The sequence below is a fragment of the Aquarana catesbeiana genome, linkage group LG04 (assembly GCF_042186555.1).
Source record: "Aquarana catesbeiana isolate 2022-GZ linkage group LG04, ASM4218655v1, whole genome shotgun sequence".
NCBI lineage: Eukaryota > Metazoa > Chordata > Amphibia > Anura > Ranidae > Aquarana > Aquarana catesbeiana.
In genome coordinates, this window is record NC_133327.1 from 335,070,792 (window position 1) to 335,094,566 (window position 23,775).

The 23,775-nt window shown below is 40.6% G+C and overlaps 1 protein-coding gene across 1 annotated transcript in view; it reads right to left on the reverse strand.

Annotated features, from left to right (window-relative positions):
• The window catches only part of RNGTT (RNA guanylyltransferase and 5'-phosphatase), a 543,333-nt gene that overhangs the window by 338,849 nt on the left and 180,709 nt on the right, over positions 1-23,775 (reverse strand). Inside the window, exons 9-10 of the mRNA XM_073626921.1 lie at positions 18,017-18,152; positions 3,820-3,891 (exon numbers count right to left, since the gene is read on the reverse strand). Coding sequence (XP_073483022.1) covers positions 3,820-3,891; positions 18,017-18,152 — 208 coding nt within the window. The remainder of the gene's footprint in view (positions 1-3,819; positions 3,892-18,016; positions 18,153-23,775) is intronic.

The window sequence follows — 23,775 nt, forward strand, 5'->3', positions numbered from 1 at the left end:
AGAGGGAAGGTCAAGAGATACAAGAGGTAATAACTGTGGGTGATGTGCTGATTGAGAAGATAAATGTACAGTTGTTAGGTGGGGGCCAGATAGGCTTCTCTGAAGAGATGAGTTTTCAGGGATCGTCTGAAAGTGGATAAAGTAGGAGAAAATCGGACGGATTGAGGAAGAGCATTCCAGAGGATGGGGGAGGCTGTGGAGAAGTCCTGAAGGCGAGCATGGGATGAGGTGACAAGGGAGTTTGAGAGCAGGAGGTCTTGGGAGGAGCGAAGAGAACGATTAGGTTGGTATTTTGTGACTAGGTTAGAGATGTAGCTAGGGGCCAGGTTGTGGATGGCTTTGTAAGTTATAGTTAGTATCTTGAATTTAATTTGGTGACTAAGTGGCAGCCAATGGAGGGATTGGCAGAGGGGTGTAGCAGACGCTGAGCGGTTTGTGTGGTGGATGAGCCTGGCCGCAGCGTTCATGATGGACTGAAGTGGGGATAGCCTATTTAGAGGTAAACCAATGAGGAGGGAGTTGCAGTAGTCAAGGCGGGAGATGACCAGGGAGTGGATTAGAAGCTTTGTGGTGTCATTGGTTAGAAAGGGGCGTATCTTGGAGATGTTGCGAAGACAGAGGTGGCAAGCTTTGGATAGTGATAGAATGTGGGGTAGAAAGGTTAGTTCAGAGTCCAGGATTACACCTAGGACCTTGGCGTGGGGAGATGGGTTGATAGTTGAGCCGTTGATCTTGACAGGGAGATCAGGGGAAGTGGCACCTGAGGGAGGAAATATCATGAGCTCGGTTTTGGATAGGTTGAGTTTGAGAAAGTGATGTGACATCCAGGCTGATATGTCTGCTAGTAAGTTGGTAATGCGTGAGGAGACAGATGGAGAGAGCTGGGGGGTGGAGAGATAGATTTGGGTGTCATCAGCGTAGAGATGATATTTAAAGCCGTGGGAGGCAATCAACTGACCCAAGGAGGTGGTGTAGATTGAGAAAAGGAGAGGTCCGAGAACAGAACCTTGGGGGACCCCCACGGAAAAAAGGAAGAGGAGAGGAGGAAGTAGATTTGTAAGTGATACTGAAGGAGCGGTGGGATAGGTAGGATGAGAACCAGCGAAGAGTACAGTCACGGAGACCAAAGGAGTGGAGTTTTTTGAGGAGGAGGGGGTGGTCCACTGTGTCAAAGGCAGCAGAGAGATCCAGGAGAAGTACAGAATAGTGTCCATTGGCTTTAGCCATTAGTAGGTCATTTGAGAGTTTAAGGAGAGCAGTTTCCGTGGAGTGTTGAGGGCGAAAACCGGACTGAAGGGGATCAAGAAGTTTATTCATGGTCAGATGGTCGCTTAGTTCTGGCTAAGTACATTTCCCACAAGAAAAAATTTTAACCCTGTGTCCTTATAACTTTCACTGTGCTGAACTGACATCTCAAACAATGATATTCACTTCCTCGGCAATATTCTGTAAATATAAAGCATAGCAATGAGCAGAAGGGGAGGTATTTGAAGTGTGAATCAGGAATGCAGCCTAGCCCAAGACCGCTGCGCCTCTAGATAAAGTTCAGTGAACGTTGCGAAAAGGGGGGAAGAAATTGTGCTGGCAAAAATAGCCTCTAGCAAAAACAGTCAGACATACTGTGCAATACAACTAAGTTGCAGAGTTCATTCTGCTTTGCAATGCAGGCATGACACCATTGTGACGAAACATGTAGGGCGGAGTTTAAGTACATGCCGTGATCTTACATACTGACCAATTGATAGATATTTGGCGCACCAGCACACTATGGAGAGGGACTGTACATATTACTCTGTCACATATGGAACCTACTCTCGGCTTAGATTATTTCCTTCTCAGACATGCAGATCTCCCCAAAGTACAGAAAACTTAGATTATAAAACAGACTCTCAGACCAGGCTCTGATAACCATCAACATCATAATCCGAAAGGAAACCCCCAAAGTTTGGCAATGGCGGAGGAATGAGTCCTTACTCCAGGACCCAGAGACCAAGTCCCTAGTGGACTTGAAGCTCTTGGCCTTTCCAGGAATCACGCTGACACCACCACCTCCCTATTGACTATATGTAAAATACACAAATGCATCATTAGGAGGATATTAATCTGCCAAGATACCAGGCTTAAAAAAGAATGTTTGAAACAGATAGACAAACTTCTCACCACCATCCACCAATTGCAAACAGTGCACAAAAAATCCTTAGCCACTATGGTTCTAGCTAATCTTCACATATACTATGACCAGCTTAACAAATTGCTTCTACAAAAATGAAAGTAAATGCCACTAAAATGTGACACCGGTTTTACATATGGGGGAATAAACCAAGCACACTCCAGGCGAATGGCCTACAAGATACCAAAGTCCGTTTTTATATCCCATGCATAGACTCTCGTAGAGAGGGTCTCTTACACACCACAAATGCCATTGCGTAAAGATTCATATATATCTATAGGGAGCTCTACAACTCCTCCTATCTTGCCCAGATAGGAACACCAGGGCTATAAGGCTTACTGAGGCTCTCGGGGGAACCAATAGCTACAAAAGACTGGTATCAGGCACTTAAAGAAACAAAACCTAACAAGGCCTCCAGCTTAGATGGCTTCTCCCTTATATATTATAAAACATTTGCACAACTGCTTGCCCAACCATTTATAGACGGCTATTCAGATAGATCTGCTCCGTGTCATGATCACTGGGTAGAATTTCCTCAAAGGGCTGGGTGCCATATACTCCTCCCAGCATAAGTCAGAATAAATGGCTTTTAACATTAAAGCTTTTAACTCTACTGCACTTAGTAAGTTCTCTGTTTGCTTTCATGACCCAGAATCCAGTAGTAAGTCCTGACCAGGCCCAAAATTCAGGGGGGGCATTGGGTCTGCCAGATGTATTCAAGTACCACAAAGTGACACGTGTCGTGGATCTTGAGCTGCTGCGTTCTGAACCCGATCAAAAAAATGGGTCTAGCTAGAACAAACTTCTATAACTGCATCCTAGGGGTTCTTCCCTGACTGCAGACAGAAACCCCTCATCAGTTTCTTAACCACTCAACGATTGGAGTAATGCTAGTGTTAGTGATATCAGTCAGACCGTTGGTCTTATCGGAAACACATCCCTCTGGCATTGATAGGGTCATTGCACAGCCAAAATTTATAAATGGATTCCAAGACATGTCCTTTTTTAACAACCTTCTGAGACCAGCAATACAGGGTGAGCCACTTCTTCCAAGATGGCAATTGGTCCCTGGCAAGAATTTGGTTAATGTTGGAACCCCCTCTTCCAATATGGAAAGCGCTGCAACTGCAAAATTTTATCACCCACTGCAAGGGTATATATTTTTGTTCCAGTCTAGAATTAAGCTTTAAAGCTAGCAACCTAACGTTTAACTATTTGCAAAAGCACCAATATTGTATACTGTAGATGACATAAGAAATACCGAAAAGGTTGCAATATAGTTTCTTTAAAAAATCTAATTTGTATGGCTTAAAAATGTTTTTCCAATACCACCGTTTGTTTTTTGTTTTGTTTTTATGAGAAAAAGAAGAGGGTGCGCCTGAATCATCCTGACAAAACCTTTCATCATGCAGTACTTGTAAAGGGATTGTTATGACTTACGGTATGGACTTTCTGACAGCACTTAGTTAGGATTCTGGCATTGCCTCAACATGACAAAATCTAAGCAACGAAGCATAAATTCAATAGAACCTGCTTCCCCCTGAACAGCATGTGTATAAATCACATGAAAAAAAAAGTGCACATTGTAACTAAACATTCCTGCTGTCCACTACAAACCGTACAAGACAAAAAAAAATATGAATACTTACATTGAACTTGACAATGTCGTATATCAAATATCGAGGCACCACCTGTCCTTTCACTTTATCAATAATCATTTCCTTCAAAAACAAAAATATGATTGTTATTTCATTATAGGTTCTTAGTTTTTTGGGTATTTTTTGTTTAAACAACTGAAAGTAAACCTGCAATAAGAGAAATAAGAGGCTGCCTGAGCGCATTCACCTAAAAATCCAAGTTACCAGGTTGTAATGTTTACACACATGCTTCCATATTTTTTGAGTCATTGATCTGCAACAAGTATGTAGGTCATGAAAGTCAGTGGCTTAAAGTAATGAAGAGAGAATGAGAAGTGGGCAATGGCAGCTCCATATATCACTCTACCTCACAACAGGTTGGTTTTAAACACTTCTGGGTTTGTGATAACCAGTGAATAAAATGTATATGTTTTCTATGTATAGGTTCAACAAATGACACCAAGACAGTAGCATAAATAGGGTTGAACGACATTATCTAACAAATGTGGAAAATCCATATAATGTTAAAGTAAAAGTTCACTTTTAAAAAAACACAATAAAATGCTATTTTATTTTTTTTTTTTTTTTTTGCAGGTAAAAAAAAATGTGCATTTTTTAAATTTTTTTGGAGCCTGTAAAGCATTGCACTAGCGATCAGTTGATCACTGGTGCCATGCAGGTCTCCTGCAGATCTATCAGTGTATTGGTGTGCCCGCACATCCCATACAGGCAAGCAGATACACAGGCAAGCAGGTACACTGACAGGAAGAATCAATGAACGCGTTGTGGAGCGCCGTGGTAGTTTATTGAGAACTACAAGCCATTAGCCGCAAAGGATGTCAGGGCATGTAGTTCATTTACACAGAGTTGTGTGAATGAATGACGCAGCCGTGTGGGCAGAGGCCCGCATGGCCACGCTGATTTAAAAAACTGACAGCTAGTACGGGGAACTTCTCCCCGTACTAGCTGTCCCTAAAGATGGGCGGAACATAGAACATGTTCCCAAAGGTGAACAAGTCCTTTAAGCGCATATTTTAAAATGTGTACATTTTTCATAATATAGAGCAACAATTGTTATGTTTGAATTTAATAGTGGTACTCAGGCATCTTTTCCTAGAATCCTTGCATTGTCTGTTCAGGTGGCCTTCCAGACAGTGCTTAAATATATATAAAAAAATGGAAAAAAAAAACGCCTTTGCAGGGTGCCATTAGACACATTTTGTCATCCTTACCAAAGACCATTTCATATTATTTAGGGTGCCAGTAGGCTTTAGATTACTAGCTTGGGCGATAACCTGCTATCTCTGAAGCAGTGGAAAACAGCCTAGAGCAAGTGTTCTAAGTGACCATAATGATTGCGCAGTTGAAAAAAGCATTGTCCAGTCAAGATTTTCAAAAGGAAGGCCTTTGTTTTAATTAGAATGGGCAAGCCTATATTTTCTAGGTAATATCTAGAATCTAAAGTTATGGCACTATGACTTTGCATTTATAAGCATGGGCCAACCCACCTAGGATTCTATATACAGTAGATCTCTAAGGGAAATGCACAGCGGCTAAATGATTAGCACTTCCGCCTAGCAGCACTAGGGTAGTATGTTTGAATCCCAACCATGGCACTACCAACACGGAGTGTTCTCCCTGTGCCCATGTGGGTTCCTCCGAGTGCTCTGGTTTCCTCCCATACTCATGCTGATGGGTCAATTTAGACAGGAGGCAATTAACCTTAGTGTGTGAGTTAGGAACCTTAGATTATAAGCTCCTTCAGGGCTGGGACTGATGTGAATGCTCAACATATACAGTATATATTTAAAATGTTGTGCAAATTGATGGCACTATACAAGTACCTAAAGTAAAAAAAAGTTCGGATAATGGAATTTTGGCATCACAGTAAAAATTGTCATATATTCTACGGTCATCTTTAAAGTATTTCTAAAGCCAAAACTTCTTTATTTTAGATATTTCATTTGAGATCATTTGGACATCTTAGCTGGGGTTAGCGTTTGACACTTGTGCTTGGAACACTATCAGCATGAAGCTTGCAAGTTCTCCCTGTGTTTGTGTGTATGTTTTCTCTGGAAACTCTGGGTTCCTCCAAAGTAAACGGTCTCCCTTCCAAATTGGCTGTGTATTTAAACATCGTGAAGATTTTTTTTTTCAAAGTTCACAACACTGGTAGTGGGCTTAAAGAAAAAGAAAAGCTCTTCTAAGTATTAGGCTGCATTCACACCTGAGCGTTTTTAGATCATAAAACGCCAGAAAAAAAACGCATGAAAAAACGCCCAACAAGCAAAATCACATTAATTTAAATGGCCCCTGTTCACATCTGAGCGTTTTGTAGCCTTACCACTTTCATGCCTAAGCCTATTGGACATTTGTTGCTTGCTAGTTAAATCCGGATTTTTTTTATAGAAAATTACTTAGAACCTCCAAATATTATATATATTTTTTTAGCAGAGACCCTAGAGAATAAAATGGCGATCGTTGCAATATTTTATAATACACGGTATTTGCGCAGTGGTCTTTCAAATGCAATTTTTTTGGAAAAAGACACTTTCAAGAATTTAAAAAAAACTAAACAGTAAAGTTAGCCCAATTTTTTTGTGTAATGTGAAAGATGATGTTACGCCAAGTAAATATATACCTAACATGTAATGCTTTGCACACTCGTGCAATGGCAACAAACTACGGTACATAAAAAGTCGGTGCTTTATGAAAAATAAACGTTTACTGTTACAGAGGAGGTCTGGTGCAAGAATTATTGCTCTCGCTCTGTAGATCACGGTGATACCTTACATGTATGATTTTAACACCGTTTACATATGCGGGCGCAGCTTATGCATGCATTTTTTCTTTGCTGCGCAAGCTCGCAGGGGCACTTTAAAAAAAAAAAAATTCTTATTTCTTTTATTTTTTTACATTTACAAAAAGTAAAAAAATTTGATCACTTATATTGCTGTCACAAGGAATGTAAACATCCCTTGTGACAGTAATAGGTGGTGACAGGTACTCTTTATGGAGGGATCGGGGGTAAGTTTGCACTTCAAAGTATTCAGATTGCCAAAAACAGAGACTCTAAATACTGTAGTTTTTATTCTTTAAATGGCACCATTAGCCGCATTGGTTGTTATCCCTAAAGAGCCAACCGCCCGCTTTAAAAAACGGTACTGGGTTGATGCCTGCAGCTGCAGGCATCACCCTGGTATAACCCCTGAAAGCCGTGAACGCAAATGTGCGTACGGTCAGTGCTAAGGGGTTAAGAAAAATGCCTGAAGCTCAAAAAAGTACATGAGCTTCTTTTTGGGCAGATTACAGGCATTTTCTATGTTTTTGCATTAGTGACCTTTTGACCTGTGCAAAATCTCAGAAAAAAACACAGTACAAAAATTTGCTGCAAAACTGCGGTAAAAACGCGCGACTTTCTGCCTGAAAACAAAACGCTCAGGTGTGAATGCAGCCTAAGAGGACCAAACAATTTTATTAAACCAAGTAGGGCAACTCACATGTATAAAATGCAAAACAGGCTCATCTGTAGAATTTCACAATTACATTCTTGGTACTCCTACCCAGGTGCTTTTCCTTTTCTCTTTTCCCATTGTGCATACAGAGTCTGCTTCTGCTCTTGGATCAGCTTGCCCAAGTGGATGGACTTTTGCGAATAGACTTTTACATATACGGACATTTATTAATTTTGTGAGGTTTACTTACCCAAGGGCGCCTAGTGTCTTTTTTTTTTTTTAATTGCCTACAGGTAGTGGGTTTGTCTATGAGAACAGAATTTTGGCAGGCTGCCATTTCGCTAATGTAATCCAACTACCAGAATTTTCCAAACTCTTAAGCCTCGTACACACGATCAGATTTTCCGCAGACAAAGCGTCAGACTTTTGTCCGAAGGCCATTGGCCAGGAACTTGTCTTGCATACAAACGGCAAAGAATTGTCGGCCAACAAACACGAACTTAGTGACGTACTACGTGGCTTTTCAGCTCTTTAGCGCCACCCTTTGGGCACCTTCTGCTAATGTTGTGTTTGGTGAGCATTGATTCTGAGAATGCGTGTTTGTACTGTGGACTTTTGTGTGACGGACTTGTGTACACATGCTTGGAAAATCCGACAACAGACCATTGTCCGCGGAATATTTATAAACCTGCCGCCAACATTTGTTCAAGTAAACTTGGCCAACATTTGTCAGATGGACCATATAAACGGACGGATTTTCCGCCAACAGCCTGTCATCACACAATTCCCATCGGTAAATCCAATTGTGTGAACGAGGCTTTAGGCCTTGTTCATACTTAAACGATGTAGGAACATGAGCTATGTTCACGCTTTCCAGCAATGTATGAAAGCACGCTCTGTTTTTGCAGCTGGTGCAGTGCCATTCATTCTTAAAGTCACCCCAAATTCACCAACCACACCATTGCACTAAATCGCACCACAACACAGTGACTTATTAGCATGGGTTGTAGTATAATGCAATAAAGGAAAAAAAAAGAAGGCGCCTGCACTTCTTTTGTGAGATTGTCGATCATAAGGTAGCCTACTGAAATGAATGGGCTGCCCTAAATGTGACACACCACTGCACCTGCAGAGTTAAGAGGAGCCTTAGAAACCGCTAAAGCCACAGTCTGGAGTCTTTGTTGTGATCTTACAGAATGAACAACATTACTATTAAAAAAACTACAGAGAGCAGAAATAGCTTGTTTTAAGGCTTGTTTACTGCTTGTTAAGAATATATAAACCGTTAAGAGTCGGTTCACACTGAGGCAGCGCGACTGCCTCAGATGACTTGAACACGACTGCAGCGGTGACTTGCAAAACAACTTCTATATAGAAGTCAATGCAAGTCGCCTCAAGTCGCCCCCAAAGTAGTACAGGAACCTTTTTCTAAGTCGGAACGACTTGCGTAGCTCTGATTAGAACGGCTCCATTGTACAGAACGGGACGCTACTTGTCAGGCGGCTAAGTCGCCTGACAAGTTGTCCAAGTGTGAACCGGCTCTAAATGTCCTTTAACAGGTGCAGATAAAGTACATTAATAGACTGATCAGAATCCCAAAACTATACCTCTCACACGTGTACAGATAGAGATAGCGGCGCTAATATAAATTGTGTAAAATAATGGGTCAGAGCAGTATAATGCCTATGACCCTCTACTTATGCATAAAAATATTAATAATAATAATAGTGTCATTAAAAATATTAATTTTATCATGAAAAGAAATTTCTTTAACACCCAGTGAAAAGTGTCACTATAAATAATAAAATACAAGAAATGAATGATCAAGTTCAACAGTTGTTTTTCAATCTTCTTGTGTGAAAAATCTTCTACTCTTCCACCACACCACCGTGATAGTGACACCACTCCCTCTGAAGAGCGCACTCACCAGATTGTATAGCCTCCCACTCTCGTGTTCGGCAAAACAGCAATTGAACCACACCTGGGTTGCACGAAGGTGGGAGGCTATACAATCTGGTGAGTGCGCTCTTCAGAGGGAGTGGTGTCACTATCACGGTAGTGTGGTGGAAGAGTAGAAGATTTTTCACACAAGAAGATTGAAAAACAACTGTTGAACTTGATCATTCATTTCTTGTATGTTATTATTTATAGTGACACTTTTCACTGGGTGTTAAAGAAATTTCTTTTCATGATAAAATTAATATTTTTCATGACACTATATTATTATTAATATTTTTATGCATAAGTAGAGGGTCATAGGCATTATGCTGCTCTGACCCATTATTTTACACAATTTATATTAGCGCCGCTATCTCTATCTGTACACGTGTGAGAGGTATAGTTTTGGGATTCTGATCAGTTTATGTATTTATTTAAGTGGCAGCTTTTTTTCACTGTACACTGTGTATGTACACATATTTTGTATTCATTTACACATCTTTTATATAGCTTTGCACTTTTCTTTGGCGCAGTGGAGTAAGAGAGATTCAGGGGCGGTTTATTTGTATATCTCTTGCTACAAACCAAAGTACATTAATAATTCAACATTCAGTTCTCTATAAAATGCAATCAGTCAGGCTGAAATGATTTCCTGTTCCTCATCTGATTAAGTTCTTCCTTTTGGGAAGTAAGAGATATACACAAGGAAACTTTCTGTCTACCATACGCCATTAATAAACAGCATTTTACAAGAGTGAAAAAAAAAAACTATAGTTGGTTATAGTATTTCTTTTATACCTGTCCTAAAAATTCATGCGTTTTGAACTGCATGAACCAATTCTATGTCTGGTACATAATGTTGTATAGCACTTTAGAAGCCGGTATTGATTAGAATTCTCTATGCTTTTCACTTAACCAATCTCAGATCCTCCTTGGGGACAGGCCACTTTAATTTTCCCTGCTTGATTATTTAACTCACATTAAAAGAAATAAACTGCAAATATGGCAAGTGCCACTAAATCATTACAACTGCACAGGCCTTGCAATCTAAATGAACAGAGTGGAGTTTGTGTCATGTCCTGTAAATCTTAGCCATCAAACTACATACAAATTGCCTCTCTTTCACATTGAAATTAGACCGGGATACGAAATGAAGTTAAATGAGTTTGAACTTTAAGGCATTAAACCAACAGAGGACATTAAAAGGTAAACCACAGTGGATTTGTAACTCAAGTAAACCTTTTAAGTTATTAATGTAACCCTCACCTGAATTAAATATTTGATGCGCCTTTCGCATAAGTCTGTGATGTTCCACATGTGGGATTATTGTTTTTAAAATATAAATATATATGTTTTAACTAGAGGTGATCAGTATACCGCATAATGTTAATTACCACATCAGCATCGCCATATTGCAATATTATTTTAAGGGGCACATCAGAAAAATAAAACAAAACAGACCAGGTTACGTTTCTGTGAACTAGTAATGCAGGAAGTCTGTTGTTTTTTGTCCCCATATTAAAATGTATTAAAATGTGGCTGTCCCTATGTACATAGATAATGACATAAAAGCAGATCTTTTCACTACATTGGCAAGATCATTTTTATTACATTTTTCATTTTATTATTGTCACAGGGAGTAGTCAATCCTACAATGTGATAGCATACACCAATTACTGCCAGAGAACCCGATGACTAACCAACCAAGAAAGTAAACACATAATATTAGCACATATTTTTACTACTAGAGGTTGGGGGAGGGGTGTGAATTCAACCAACACCTCTGAATTCAATGCAACATGGCTCCATTTCTTTATGTGGATCTTGCTTAAGCTGGGTACACACTTACTGACAGCTCCGGTTGGAGCCGCTGTACTAACCATGCGAGGTTAGTTCAGCGATCTCCCCCCCCGCTAAGCTGTTGTTTTCTGACGGAGGGGGCAGCCCCCCTCCAGAACATTCCAATCACCGCTCTCTGCCATTGGCTGAGAGTGCTGACCGGGGGTCGGTCTGGGATGCTGGTTTTCCAGCACGGATAGTCCGACATACACACAGGCCGAATGACGGACTTTTTTTTTTTTTTCACCCGGCCACTGTCTCCCGAAATTCGGCCCGTGTGTACGGGGCTTTAGGAAAGATGCTGTAAAACTCAATTATTGTGCTCACAGAAAATAAACCATACCCGCCCCTTAAGGCTTGGTTCACATATATGCAAATTGGATGCGCTTTGAGCGTGTGTTTTTCAGTCCGGTACAGGTACGATTTCAAGTAAAAATTTGCACTTGAACCATACCCGAACCGAGGAACAAAACCGCACCGGACTCCTTTTAAAAAATGAAAGGAAACCGCAGCTGGACATATGTAAACCGAGCCTAAACATGGAAATTCAGGCAAAGAGCTAAATACATACAGTGCCTTGCAAAAGTATTCACCCACCTTGGCTTTTTACCTATTTTGTTACATTACAGCCTCTGGTTCATTTTTTTTTTTTTTATCTGAATTATATGTGATGGATCAGAACACAATAGTCTAAGTTGGTGAAATTAGAAAAATATATACATAAAACTATTTTTCAGAAATAATAAACTGATAATTGGCATGTGCGTATGTATTCACCCCCTTTGTTATAAAGCCCATAAAAAGCTCTGGTGCAACCAATTACCTTCAGAAGTCACATAATTAGTGAAGTGATGTCCACCTGTGTGCAATCTAAGTGTCACATGATCTGTCATTACATATACACACCTTTTTGAAAGGCCCCAGAGGCTGAAACACCTAAGCAAGAGGCACCACTAACCAAACACTGACATGAAGACCAAGGAACTCTCCAAACAAGTAAGGGACAATGTTGTTGAGAAGTACAAGTCAGGGTTAGGTTATATAAAAAAAAAATATCCAAATCTTTGATGATCCCTAGGAGCACCATCAAATCTATCATAACCAAACGGAAAGAACATGACACAACAGCAAACCTGCCAAGAGACGGCCGCACACAAAAACTCACGGACAGGGCAAGGAGGGCATTAATCAGAGAGGCCGCACAGAGACCCAAGGTAACCCTGAAGAAGCTGCAGAGTTCCACAGCAGAGACTGGCGTATCTGTACATAGGACGACAATAAGCTGTACGCTCCATAGAGTTGGGCTTTATGGCAGAGTGGCCAGAAGAAAGCCATTACTTTCAGCAAAAAACAAAATGGCACGTTTTGAGTTTGTAAAGACATGTGGAAGACTCCCAAAATGTATGGAGGAAGGTGCTCTGGTCTGATGAGACTAAAATGTAACTCTTTGGCCATCAAAGAAAATGCTATGTCTGGCACAAACCCAACACATCCCATCACCCAAAGAACACCATCAGCAGCCGGGACTGGGAAACTGGTCAGAGTTGAGGGAAAGATGGATGGTGCTAAATACAGGGATATTCTTGAGCAAAACCTGTACCACTTTGTGTGTGATTTGAGGCTAGGACGGAGGTTCACCTTCCAGCAGGACAATGACCGCAAACACACTGCTAAAGCAACACTTGAGTGGTTTAAGGGAAAACACCCAAATGTGTTGGAATGGCCTAGTCAAAGCCCAGACCTCAATCCAATAGAAAATCTGTGGTCAGACTTAAAGATTGCTGTTCACAAGCGCAAACCATCCAACTTGAAGGAGCTGGAGCAGTTTTGCAAGGAGGAATGGGCAAAAATCCCAGTAAGAGGGGCTAGCTCATGGAGACTTATCCAAAGCGACTTGGAGCTGTGATAGCTGCAAAAGGTGGCTCTACAAAGTATTGACTTTAGGGGGGTGAATAGCTATGCACATTGACTTTTTCTGTTATTTTCCTATTTGTTGTTTGCTTCACAATAAATAAAAAACATCTTCAAAGTTGTGGACATGTTCTGTAAATTAAATGATGCAAATCCTCAAACAATCCTTGTTAAATTTCAGGTTATGAAAAATGCCAAGGGGGGTCAATACTTTTGCAAGGCACTGTAGTTGATATACAGTACATGCATTTAATTTGTTTTTGCTTTTTCAAATTCTTTATTTATCATCAAGCATACAGTCAAAGGATTGGTATACAGTTTTTACTGCAGCAGTATTACAGTGTAACAGGACATCGAAAGAAATCTGAAATACGAATATTAGAATATACTGGATACTCCTATTCCTGACTATTCCCCAAATCAGTTTGGCTAGATTTGACGGGTGCCTAATTAGACACAGAACTCAGTCGGATTTTAAACATCTTGCCCTAGGCTAGGGATGGGGCAGGATTCCTCATAGTGCCACTTTAATGCTGCCTCCCCACCCCTGATGTCACCCCTCCCCCTTCATACACTTCCCATTTTCCAACCCCTTCCTAACTAACCCTCTTAACTTAACTGCTTTCGCCCCTTCTTTTTGTTATTACCATCACTCTCCCCTCTTTCCCTCCCAGGGGCTTTCTCCACCTATTGCTAGCATATAGTTGGGTAACTATTTATATCTCCGATAAGAATTGACATTTTTTAACATTAAAAAACACCCAACACCAGAGTTACACCCAGGTCTCCATTTTATGCGGCACCCGGTAAGGCTGCTAAAATTGGGGATGATTTGTGAAGTCTTGTCAGAAGTACAACCACAATTCCAAAAAAAGTAAAAACAGAATGCAGCGATTTGAAAATCTCATAAACCCATGTGTTATTCACAATAGAAAACGCATCACATGTTTAAACTGAGAACTGTACCATTTTAAGACAATAAAGGCAATACATTTAAAAAAAAAGTTGGGACAGGACCATGTTTACCACAGCGTAGCATTCCCTCTTCTTTTAACAACACTCTGTAAATGTCTAGGAACCGAGACCACAAGTTGCTGGAGTTTTAGGAAAGGAATGTTGTCTCATTCTTGCATGATATAGGACAATGTTTCTCAACTCCAGTCCTCAAGGCGCACCAACAGGTCATGTTTTTAGGATTTCCACTATTTTGCACAGGTGATTTGATCAGTTTCACTGCCTTAGTAATTACTAAAGCCGTTTAATCTGAGGGAAATCCTGAAAACATGACCTGTTGGTGCGCCTTGAAGACTGGAGTTGAGAAACACTGATATAGGATTCTAACTACTTAACAGTCCTGGGCCTCCATGCACCAAAAATTTTCAGTTGGTGAAAGGTCTGGAGTGCAGGCAGGCCAGTTAAGCACCCGGACTCTTCTACTATGAAGCCATGCTGTTGTCATAAATGCAGTATGCCAGGGATTGACAAATTTGCTTTCAATCTAGGAGCCAGGTAAAAAATTTTAGTCATTTTTTTGTCGAGCCCCATCATATCGGGTATCCGCTGATCCCCGTGCTCACCATAGGGGGCTCCCCTGAACTCATCATGGGAGTTCCACTGATCCTCGCACTCATAATGGGGGTTGAGGCTCATATACGTCCTGTTCACACCAGTTCCGGCGTTCCCATCTAGACCCGCCTACAGCGTATTCTGTCAGTCCAGCCGGGGGGGGGGGGGGGTTGGTTGGGTGACGGAGCACTTATGGTCCCCGAGCGCTGTACTGTACACTGTCCGCCCTGACCTCTGTATTCCCATGGTGTGACTGAGTCCCAGCAGAGCATGGGAGAGCTGTGCAGAGGGCTCAGCCCTAAATACATGCAGTACAAGGCAGAGTCTGGGGGGCTAGGCTGTCCTCGCCTCACACAGGAGACCCACACTGAATGGCCACCCACGTGTGTCTATCTATACGGGAGACAAGTCATTGTACCGGCAGAAGCTGGCCACCTCACTCCGCTCTCTTCCCTGTACCCCCCTTCCTGTCTCCAGTTGTCGGAGTGATGGGCTGGAAGTCTAGCTCTGGAACCAAACAGCCTTGCTAGCTGCACCTGTAACTGATGTCAGACAGAGTCCACCTAGAGAAATAAAGGGGGCACGGCCTGCAATAAGCGAGGGTATAAGAAGAAATTCTTTGCGGCTGGCATGCGATAGGCTGAGAGATAGCGACTTTAGGATTTGCTGAGGCCTAGTGCTAAAAGTGAATGGGCTGACAAAAGCCCAGCCGTCAGGACACAATTTCTAGACCTGGCACCTAAGATTTGTTGAGCCCTGTAGTATGCAGTTTAGCATTGTCCTGATGAAAAATGCAATGCCTTCACTGAAAAAGACGTCATCTGGAAGGAAGCATATGCTGCTCCTAAGACCTGCATATATCTTTTAACATTGATGGTGCCTTTCCAGATATGCAAGATTCCCATTCCATATGGCATCAGAAATGCAGGCTTTTGAACTGAGTGCTGAAACAAGCCAGAAGGTCCCTCCCCTACTTAGAACCGAGAACAGGGCACCCATGGTTGCCAAAAAGGATGTCAAATTTCGATTCGTCTGACCACAGAACAGTTTTCCATTTGCAACAGACCATTTTATATGAGCTTTGGTCCAGAGAAGACAGCTGCGTTTCATAAAGCCATGTTCTGAGATGGGTTATTCTTTGCATGATAGAGTTTTAACATGCATAACTGGATGGCACAGCAAAATGTGTTCACAGACAGTGATTTTAGGAGGTATTCCTGAGCCCATGCCCTCAGGGCCAGCTGAGGGCTCGCAGATCACGGGCATCCAATATTGCGTTTCAGCCTTGTCCTTTGCACACAGAAATTTCTCCAGATTCTCTGAATGTTTTGTGTATATTGTATATTGTAGCTGATGATATAAAGTCTTTTTCATCTTATTTCGGGGAATGTTATTTGGAGATTGTTTTTGGATGCAGCTTTTCACAGATTGGTGAACCTCTGCTCATCTTTCCTTCTAAGACACTGACTCTTTAGAGCCTTGTACACACGGTATGATTGTTGGAAGGGGATCGTCTGTTGACAGACTGTTGTCCGAAATTCTTACTGTTAGTAAGCTCCTTTTGACAACTGTTTTCCAATTTTCCGCCAACAAATGTTGGAAGACAGGCTAGTCAATTGTTGTCAAACGACAGCTCCACGTCATATTTTCGGATGGTCGGAATCAATGCTCACTAAACACGAAAATAGCAGAAGGGGCCCAAAAGGTGGTGCTCAAGAGCTGAAATTCCTTGTAGTACGTCACTACATTCCTGTTTGTGGCACGACAATTTGTGTAACGTTAGTATGCAAGACAAGATCCTGGCACACGCCCTTTTGACAAAAATCAGACGCTCCGTTGTCCAACAATAGCACCGTGAGTACGAGGATTTAGATGCACCTTTCATACCCAATCATGTTACTGACCTGATGCCAATTAATCTAATTAGTTGCAAAATGTCCTTCCATCTCTTCTTTGTTAGTACCACTTTGTCATCTTTTTGTTGCCCTGTCCCAACTTTTTTGAGACGTATTGCTGCCAATAATTTCAAAATGACCTTATTTCTTTTTCTTAAAATGGTACATTTTCTCAGTTTTAACATTTGGTATGTTTTCTATTTTCTATTGTGAATACAATATGGGTTTATGAAATTTTCAAATCATTGCATTCTGTTTTTTTGTAGGTTTTACACAGCATGCCAACTTTTTGGGAATCGGGGTTGTAATATTAGCAATGTCTAAAACATGTCTCAAAGAAGACTATAGGTGAAATAACAACTGTGTTGCTCCCAAGGCTCATACATACAGATCAGTTGTTTCCAGTGACGGCATCACAGCAGGCCCTTTCAGAATTCCTTTTTTTAGGCATTATACAAGATCAGGTCTTTTTTTTTGGTCCCACAACACTTCCTGTACGGACTAGTGATATGCAGAGTGCTGTCTTACAGCCTCTGTCCCATTCCACATTAGACTGCTGGGATTTTTAATTTTTAGTTTTTTTTGGGTGGGGGGATTTATAGGGCTCCTGACAAATAGGCAGTAAGAGCCTCATGATTTGTTGATGACAGCCTGCTACTAACCACCAGTAGGGGGGATGTTATTGGTACAGATTGCTACTGACGCCAATCCTGGAGGGTGGGCTATTTTTTATAGTGAGTCACTGACCACCAAAGCCAAAGTGTTTATTAGCTCAACAGTTGTTGGTCACTGACTATTTTAGGAGGTTCATCTTTAAAGGAGGATGAAAAGTATATATTAAAGGTAGAGCTTAATATATAAAATTAATTATTGTGCTGAGTGTTGAACATGCCTGTCGGGCCTCATGCACACAGACGGTTAACCCTGTACAGCTTAAAATCCCAGTGTTCTCAGGAGCTCAAGAGACACAGATGCAATGTACAGCCTGCTATAAGTAGCCTGTCAAAATCTATGACAGGCTGAACTACGCAGCAGATGCACATGGCTCCAAGCAGTACACATGTTTAGGACTGTAGACCCCTAAAACAGGAATTCTTAACATTAAAGTATACCTGTACTTTTCCTCAATAAATGCCGATATGATATATCACCTAAAGACAAAAACTGTTTAAGGGTCTGCCTCTTCATTTACATAAACTTTTGTTAAATACATACAACATCCACAGTGGAAAACTTACCGGCCTTCATAATAAAGGTTGAAAAACACCAAATTAAAGCTGTTAAAAAGCTTAAAATGTAATTACAATCTACGAGAGTGTTGCCCTGCAAATATTTTTATCTGTTACTACTGGAATACTTGGACAGCATATGCTGCCTGTGGTATCTTGTGCAATGATTCTAGGTATTGATTGCATCAGTGTTACTTTAGCAGTCTCACTGCACCTTCAGGTTAATCAGTAATCAAATTGCAATAGCACACTTTGCAGTTTCCTTTACCATTAAGCAGAACAACAAATCATATACAGGCGGCTTTAAGCCCCTCGATGGCCCAAAAACCGAATGCTCCCCGCCGATAATATAGAGTCTACCATAATACATACTTACCCCATCTAAAAGCGTGTTTGTCAAATGGACTCTCAGATCTTTGCGAAAAGGGAACTCAAGGTTAGATACATGAAATACTGAGTTGTCTCTGTCAATCATATACACTTCATTTTTTCCATCAATCAGCATCATATACCTGAAATCACAAGAAGAGAAATACAGAATTATTTTTTCATACAGGTAAACTACACAACTTAAATGCCTTAGGTCCTGAAAGTAGGGAACAGATTACTACTAAATAACATGAAGTTTATACTAATTTAAATGAATCCTGCCATGACAAAAAAATGAAGGTTGACACTGATGATCCTAATTTATAAAAAACATCAATACTTCTCATCTTTGACTTGAAATAAGCATGCAGATAAAGGTTTCTGACTTTTCTTTGATTTTCCTGATCCGCATACTTGCTCTGGTTCAGCAATTTAGGCTCTGTGTTATCACGACCATAGGGTTGGGATCCGCCTAGATCCTTGGACTGACACCCGGCTCAGCCTCTCAATGAGCCACTGAGAGGCTGGGCCAGCTGCTCTTGCCCCTCTACAGCTCAGCGCTCCAGTAAGCAAGGAGGGGGTAGAGCAGAGAGCTGTGACTGACAGTCAAAAGCTCTCTGCTTGGGGAGCTGTGAGAACCGACTGATCGGCGGTGTTTGATTGCTCAGTTCTCAGTGTAGAGGCGCCGGGGAATAGATGCAGCAGCGGACCAATGCTGCATCCACCCAGGTAAGTATGAAGAAGAAAAACCCATACTTATATTTTTAATTATAGGGATTTCTTCTCACTTCCTATTTTGGCTATGGGACAGAAAGTGAACATAAATCTCTCCAATGGGACACAGATGGCAGTTATGACTCTCATTTGTTCTATCCAAAATAAAAAAATAAAAATAAAAATTTGCCTATGGTTCTACTTTAAAACATAAGTGAAGGAAAAAAATATATACATTTGCAGTACATCTCCAAGTTGTAACTTATTTAGAGACCCTGCAAATACAGGAAACCACCTGCTGATCTGCTAGAAATGCAGTCAGCTCATAGGCTAGGTTCACATTTATGGAGGTGCTGGCCTACGTATAAAATTGCATGCTTTCCGGCAACAAATATGTGATGCAGTTAGCAAATAGGTGGCGAACAGTAGCGTGTTTTTCCGTGCTGGGAAACTATGCAGTTTCCCTGCGGCTGCAAATTTGGAAAAGGTGCAGGGACCTTTTCCTATGTTCCCCACAAGTACAGCAGCCCATTCAAATGAATAGGATGCTGTGCCCCCACAAACCAGAATAGTGTGAACCTAGCCTCTCCCTTGTTGTGTACTGACAACAAAGTATTTTTGCTAAATGTGCATTGTCAACCCTTCCAATGTCTTTTATTAAACAATAACCCCTACACTAAGGCAATGTGGAGACCAATTCATAGAATGCAATTACATTACACATTTCCCGTTACTTACTTTCTTAGCAGGGGAGTAGTTTGACTCAGGGAAAGATGTAATTAATACAGTGATCTGCTAGCGCCAGTAGAAACAGGGTAGACCTAAACCAACTTAGCTTTCATCCAAGATCACCACAAGGAAATACAAATGACAACAGAGACATCAGCAACTCCCCACATCAGAGAGGTGTTACAGGAACACCTGCATAGCAATCATTAACAGATGGATTATGGAAGAACCTATAGATCCTCTACTTGACCATGAAAAGTTTAAAACCTAATTATTTGAAGTTATTAAAAAGTTTACATACATCACATTTTACTTCAATTAGGACCAATATTAATGTGGAGTAAGGATAGAGCATGGAAAGGGAATCCCAATCAAACCTCAGAGGTTTTTCAGATCCTTTGGGATTCTCTCAAATAATACAATCCCTCAACGACTGACAATAATGCTGACTGTTTAGGCTTTTTTTTACCCTAAACCAAGTTTTAGTATAAAAACTACTTTCTACATGCAGTGTAAGTGCTAAAGGGAATTCTTAACACATAAATCTCAAACTCAGCATTTCAGCCTCCTTTAATATTTTATATTAGAACACTTTTAAGTTCATCAAAAACAAGAAATGTGGATCAAGATGCCTATTAGCTTTTATCTTAAAACCCCCTTCAAAACTCAAAAATAATGAATGGACAACAGCTTACCAGCAACTCATTTTAGGTGGTTTGCATCTCCAAAACTAAAATAACGTATTATGTTTAAAAAGAACGCATAAGCTGAGGCTAGGTCAGTAGCAAATTAGGATAGCAGAAGGTGCCAGTGTTGAGATTACAAATGGTATATATATTAAATATTTATTAAATTTTCTTTCTAAAAATTTAAAAAACAAAAAGTAAAAACTTTTCTGTGACCATTCATTTTCTTTCCTGTAATCTACAGTATTAGCAAAATCTATCTAAAGTGCTACTGGTGGCTGCTACAACCAAGTGCTACTGGTGGCTGCTACAACCAAAATTCACACTGTTCCGCCAGTCTGAACGGAATAATGGCTTGAAATCCTCCCTTTTTGTGCTATGGTGATGTGCCGTTCTGAAGAAGTTATCAGTTCTGGGGAGTTTCATGAACCATATTTGTAGCCAGGTCACACCCCATAAAATCCCTCTTTAAAGTGGTGACTTTTAACCATTTACCGACCGAGCCATAGCTAAATGACGGCTACAGTGTGGTCGGGTAACTCTGGGAGTGCACACAATGATGTCCTCCCGGAATCGTGCTGCCGCAAGCCCCCTGGGGCACGCACCTGGGAATGTCTGTGACCGTCGGGTCTTCCAGACCTGGCGCATCACCGATCGGGGTAAAGGGTCAATGACAGCAGCCCTTTACCCCTTCCAATGATGGAGCGATCAGTTGTCAACAAACCGGAGCATGTCCGTTTCAGCTCCTCTCACCGATCAGTACAGTGTGCGAGGATAGGAGGGAGCCGGAGCAGCAGCGCTGTGGGCCGGATCTGAAGTGCCCACAGCGCTGATCTGTGCCCATCCATGGCTCATCCATCCATATTCATGGCTCATCCATGCCCATCCATCCCTATCCGTGCCACATCAGTGCTCATTTACGCCACATCCATGCCACATTAGTGCTCATCCATGTCACATCACTTCGCATCTGCGCCACATCAGTTTGCATCCGTGCCACATCCATGCCAATACAGTGCCTCGAAAAAGTGTAATAAGTAGTCAAATTAGATTTTAAACTTATGTCCCTATAGCACCTAATGGTGCTCCCTGCATGTTGGGCCTCTGTATGTGGCCAGGCTGTGTAAAAGTCTCACACATGGCATCGCCATACTCGGGATGAGTAGCAGAATATATTTTTGGGTGTAATTTTTGCTACGTACATGCTGCGTTACAAAATAACTTATGGGGTTATTGGGAGGGGGGGGTATTTGTACTGTCCTGACATTCCTGAAAGAAATGAGATAGGTGGTCAGTACATCAGGCATGATCAATTTTTAGTGATTGATACCATACATTGTGGACTCTATAACTTTCACAAAGACCAAATAATATACACCGATTTGGGTTATTTTCACCAAAGACATGTAGCAGTATAAATTTTGTCCAAAATTTATGAAGACAAATTACTAATTTGCAAAATTAAGAAAAATGCATTTTTTTTTTTTTTTTTTTACAAAATTTTCAGTCTTTTTTCATTTATAGCGCAAAAAATAAACAACTCAGTGGTTATTTAATGCCACGAAAAGAAAGCTCTATTTGTGTGAAGAAAAGGTCAAAAGTTTCCTATGGGTACAGTGTTGCATGACTGAGTAAATTGTCACTTAAAATGTGAGAGCGCTGAAAGATGAAAATTGGTCTGGTTACGAATGAGTTTTAAGTGCCCAGTGGGCAAGTGGTTAACACCCATTTATACCCAACAAATTAATTAAAATTTTAAAAGTCAATTTTCCGAATATACAGGTATTTCTAGGGATCCAGCATGGGAATCCAGCAGTAACATACAGTATTTTAAAACCCAATATATGACAAAATATAATTTTAAAAACAAGTACATCCTAGTACGTTCCTTTGACCAAAATTCCCCTTTTAATGTCATGAATGTGATCATATATAAAGGATTTAAACATTAACCTTGGTTTGTAAAAAAAAAAATGAACACACACCCAAGCAAATTACATCTACAGTGATTACAATATATATATTATATTGTTGCTATACAGTATATTGTTAGTAGTTTTTCACAATGAAAAATCAAGGCTGCATTCATAGAAAGCAGTCCTGTATGGGAGGTCTGTGGGGGTGTTTGCAGATAGCTCCATGGGATTGTAAACCAGTGGTGATTAAGTTGCTTGTTATAGGGGCCTCAGGGGGCATCGCCTTTGGTGATGTCATGAGCTGCATATAATTGTCGATATATGTAATGCTACAGAAAATGGTCAGTCACCGCAGACATGCAACAGGAGATGGTGAGAGCCTACTGGCACGCTACAATGGATGGTCATGTTATAGGGGCTATTACAGACCTGAGACATGCTTCAAAAAATGTTCTTGTTTTAGTACTTACTCAAGCCTGTAAAGCAAACTACTGTCTGCAGGGGCCCAGAGAGCCAAACAGCAAGTGCTAAAGGGTCTCAGGTTGGGGTTTTGGGGTGAAAACAATTTATGCCTGGTGTTTCTGAATAGGTTTTCATAACAAATGTGTCTTGTTTTTGGATAAACTTATATTTAAGCCGTATGCTTGTTTTTCTCAAACAGGAGCATTTCCAGTACAGCGAATGCAATTTTCAAAATGGCTGCATAAGCCAGTAAGGGTGGGATACAGCTCCAATGTCAGCTTATCTCAGAAAAAATGTCTCTTCCTTCAGTCAGTATCGATGATATCTGGTAGAGGTGCATGATTCTGGATAAAATGAGAATCACAATTTTTTTGCTTAGAATAAAGATCACAATTCTTGCGGCGTAACATCATCTTTCATGTTATACAAATAAATTGGGCTAACTTTGTGGTTTCGTTTTTATTTTAAAATTCAATGAAGTGTATTTTTTTCCTAAAAAATTGATTTTGAAAGACCGCTGCGCAAATACAGTGTGACATAAAATATTGCAACGATCTCCATTTTATTTTCTAGGGTCTCTGCTAAAATATATATATATATATATATATATATATATATATATATATATATATATATATATATATATATATATATATATCCTGTTTCCCTGAAAATAAGACCTAGCGTGATTGTCAGTGATAGCTGCAATATAAGCTTTACCCCCCAAATAAGCCCTACCCTGTTTCCCCAAAAATAAGCCCTACCCTGAAAATAAGACCTACAAGGACTTTAACTAGGGCTTATTTGGGGGTAGGGCTTATATTGCAGCCATCACCGACAATCACGCTAGGTCTTATTTTCAGGGAAACAGGGTATATATATATATATAATATATATATATATATATATATATATATATATATATATATATATATATATATATATATATATATATATATAAAATATTTGGGGGTTATAAGTCATTTTCTAGCAAAGAAAAAATACAGATTTTTAACTTGTAAGCAATAAGTGTCAGAAAAGATTTTTGTTTTTTTGTTGCCTAATCATGCTTACCTAGGTGGATGCAGCATCTGTCCCTAGCCTCCTCTTCAATGAGAACTGAGCCACCGAACACCACCGATGGCTCAGTTCTCTCACCTCCCCTAGCGGAGAGCTGCTGCCTTTCAGTCAGCAGCTCTCCTGCTCTGCTCCTCCATGCTCACTGAAGCACTGAGCTATGGAGGGGCGGGGAGCCGCTG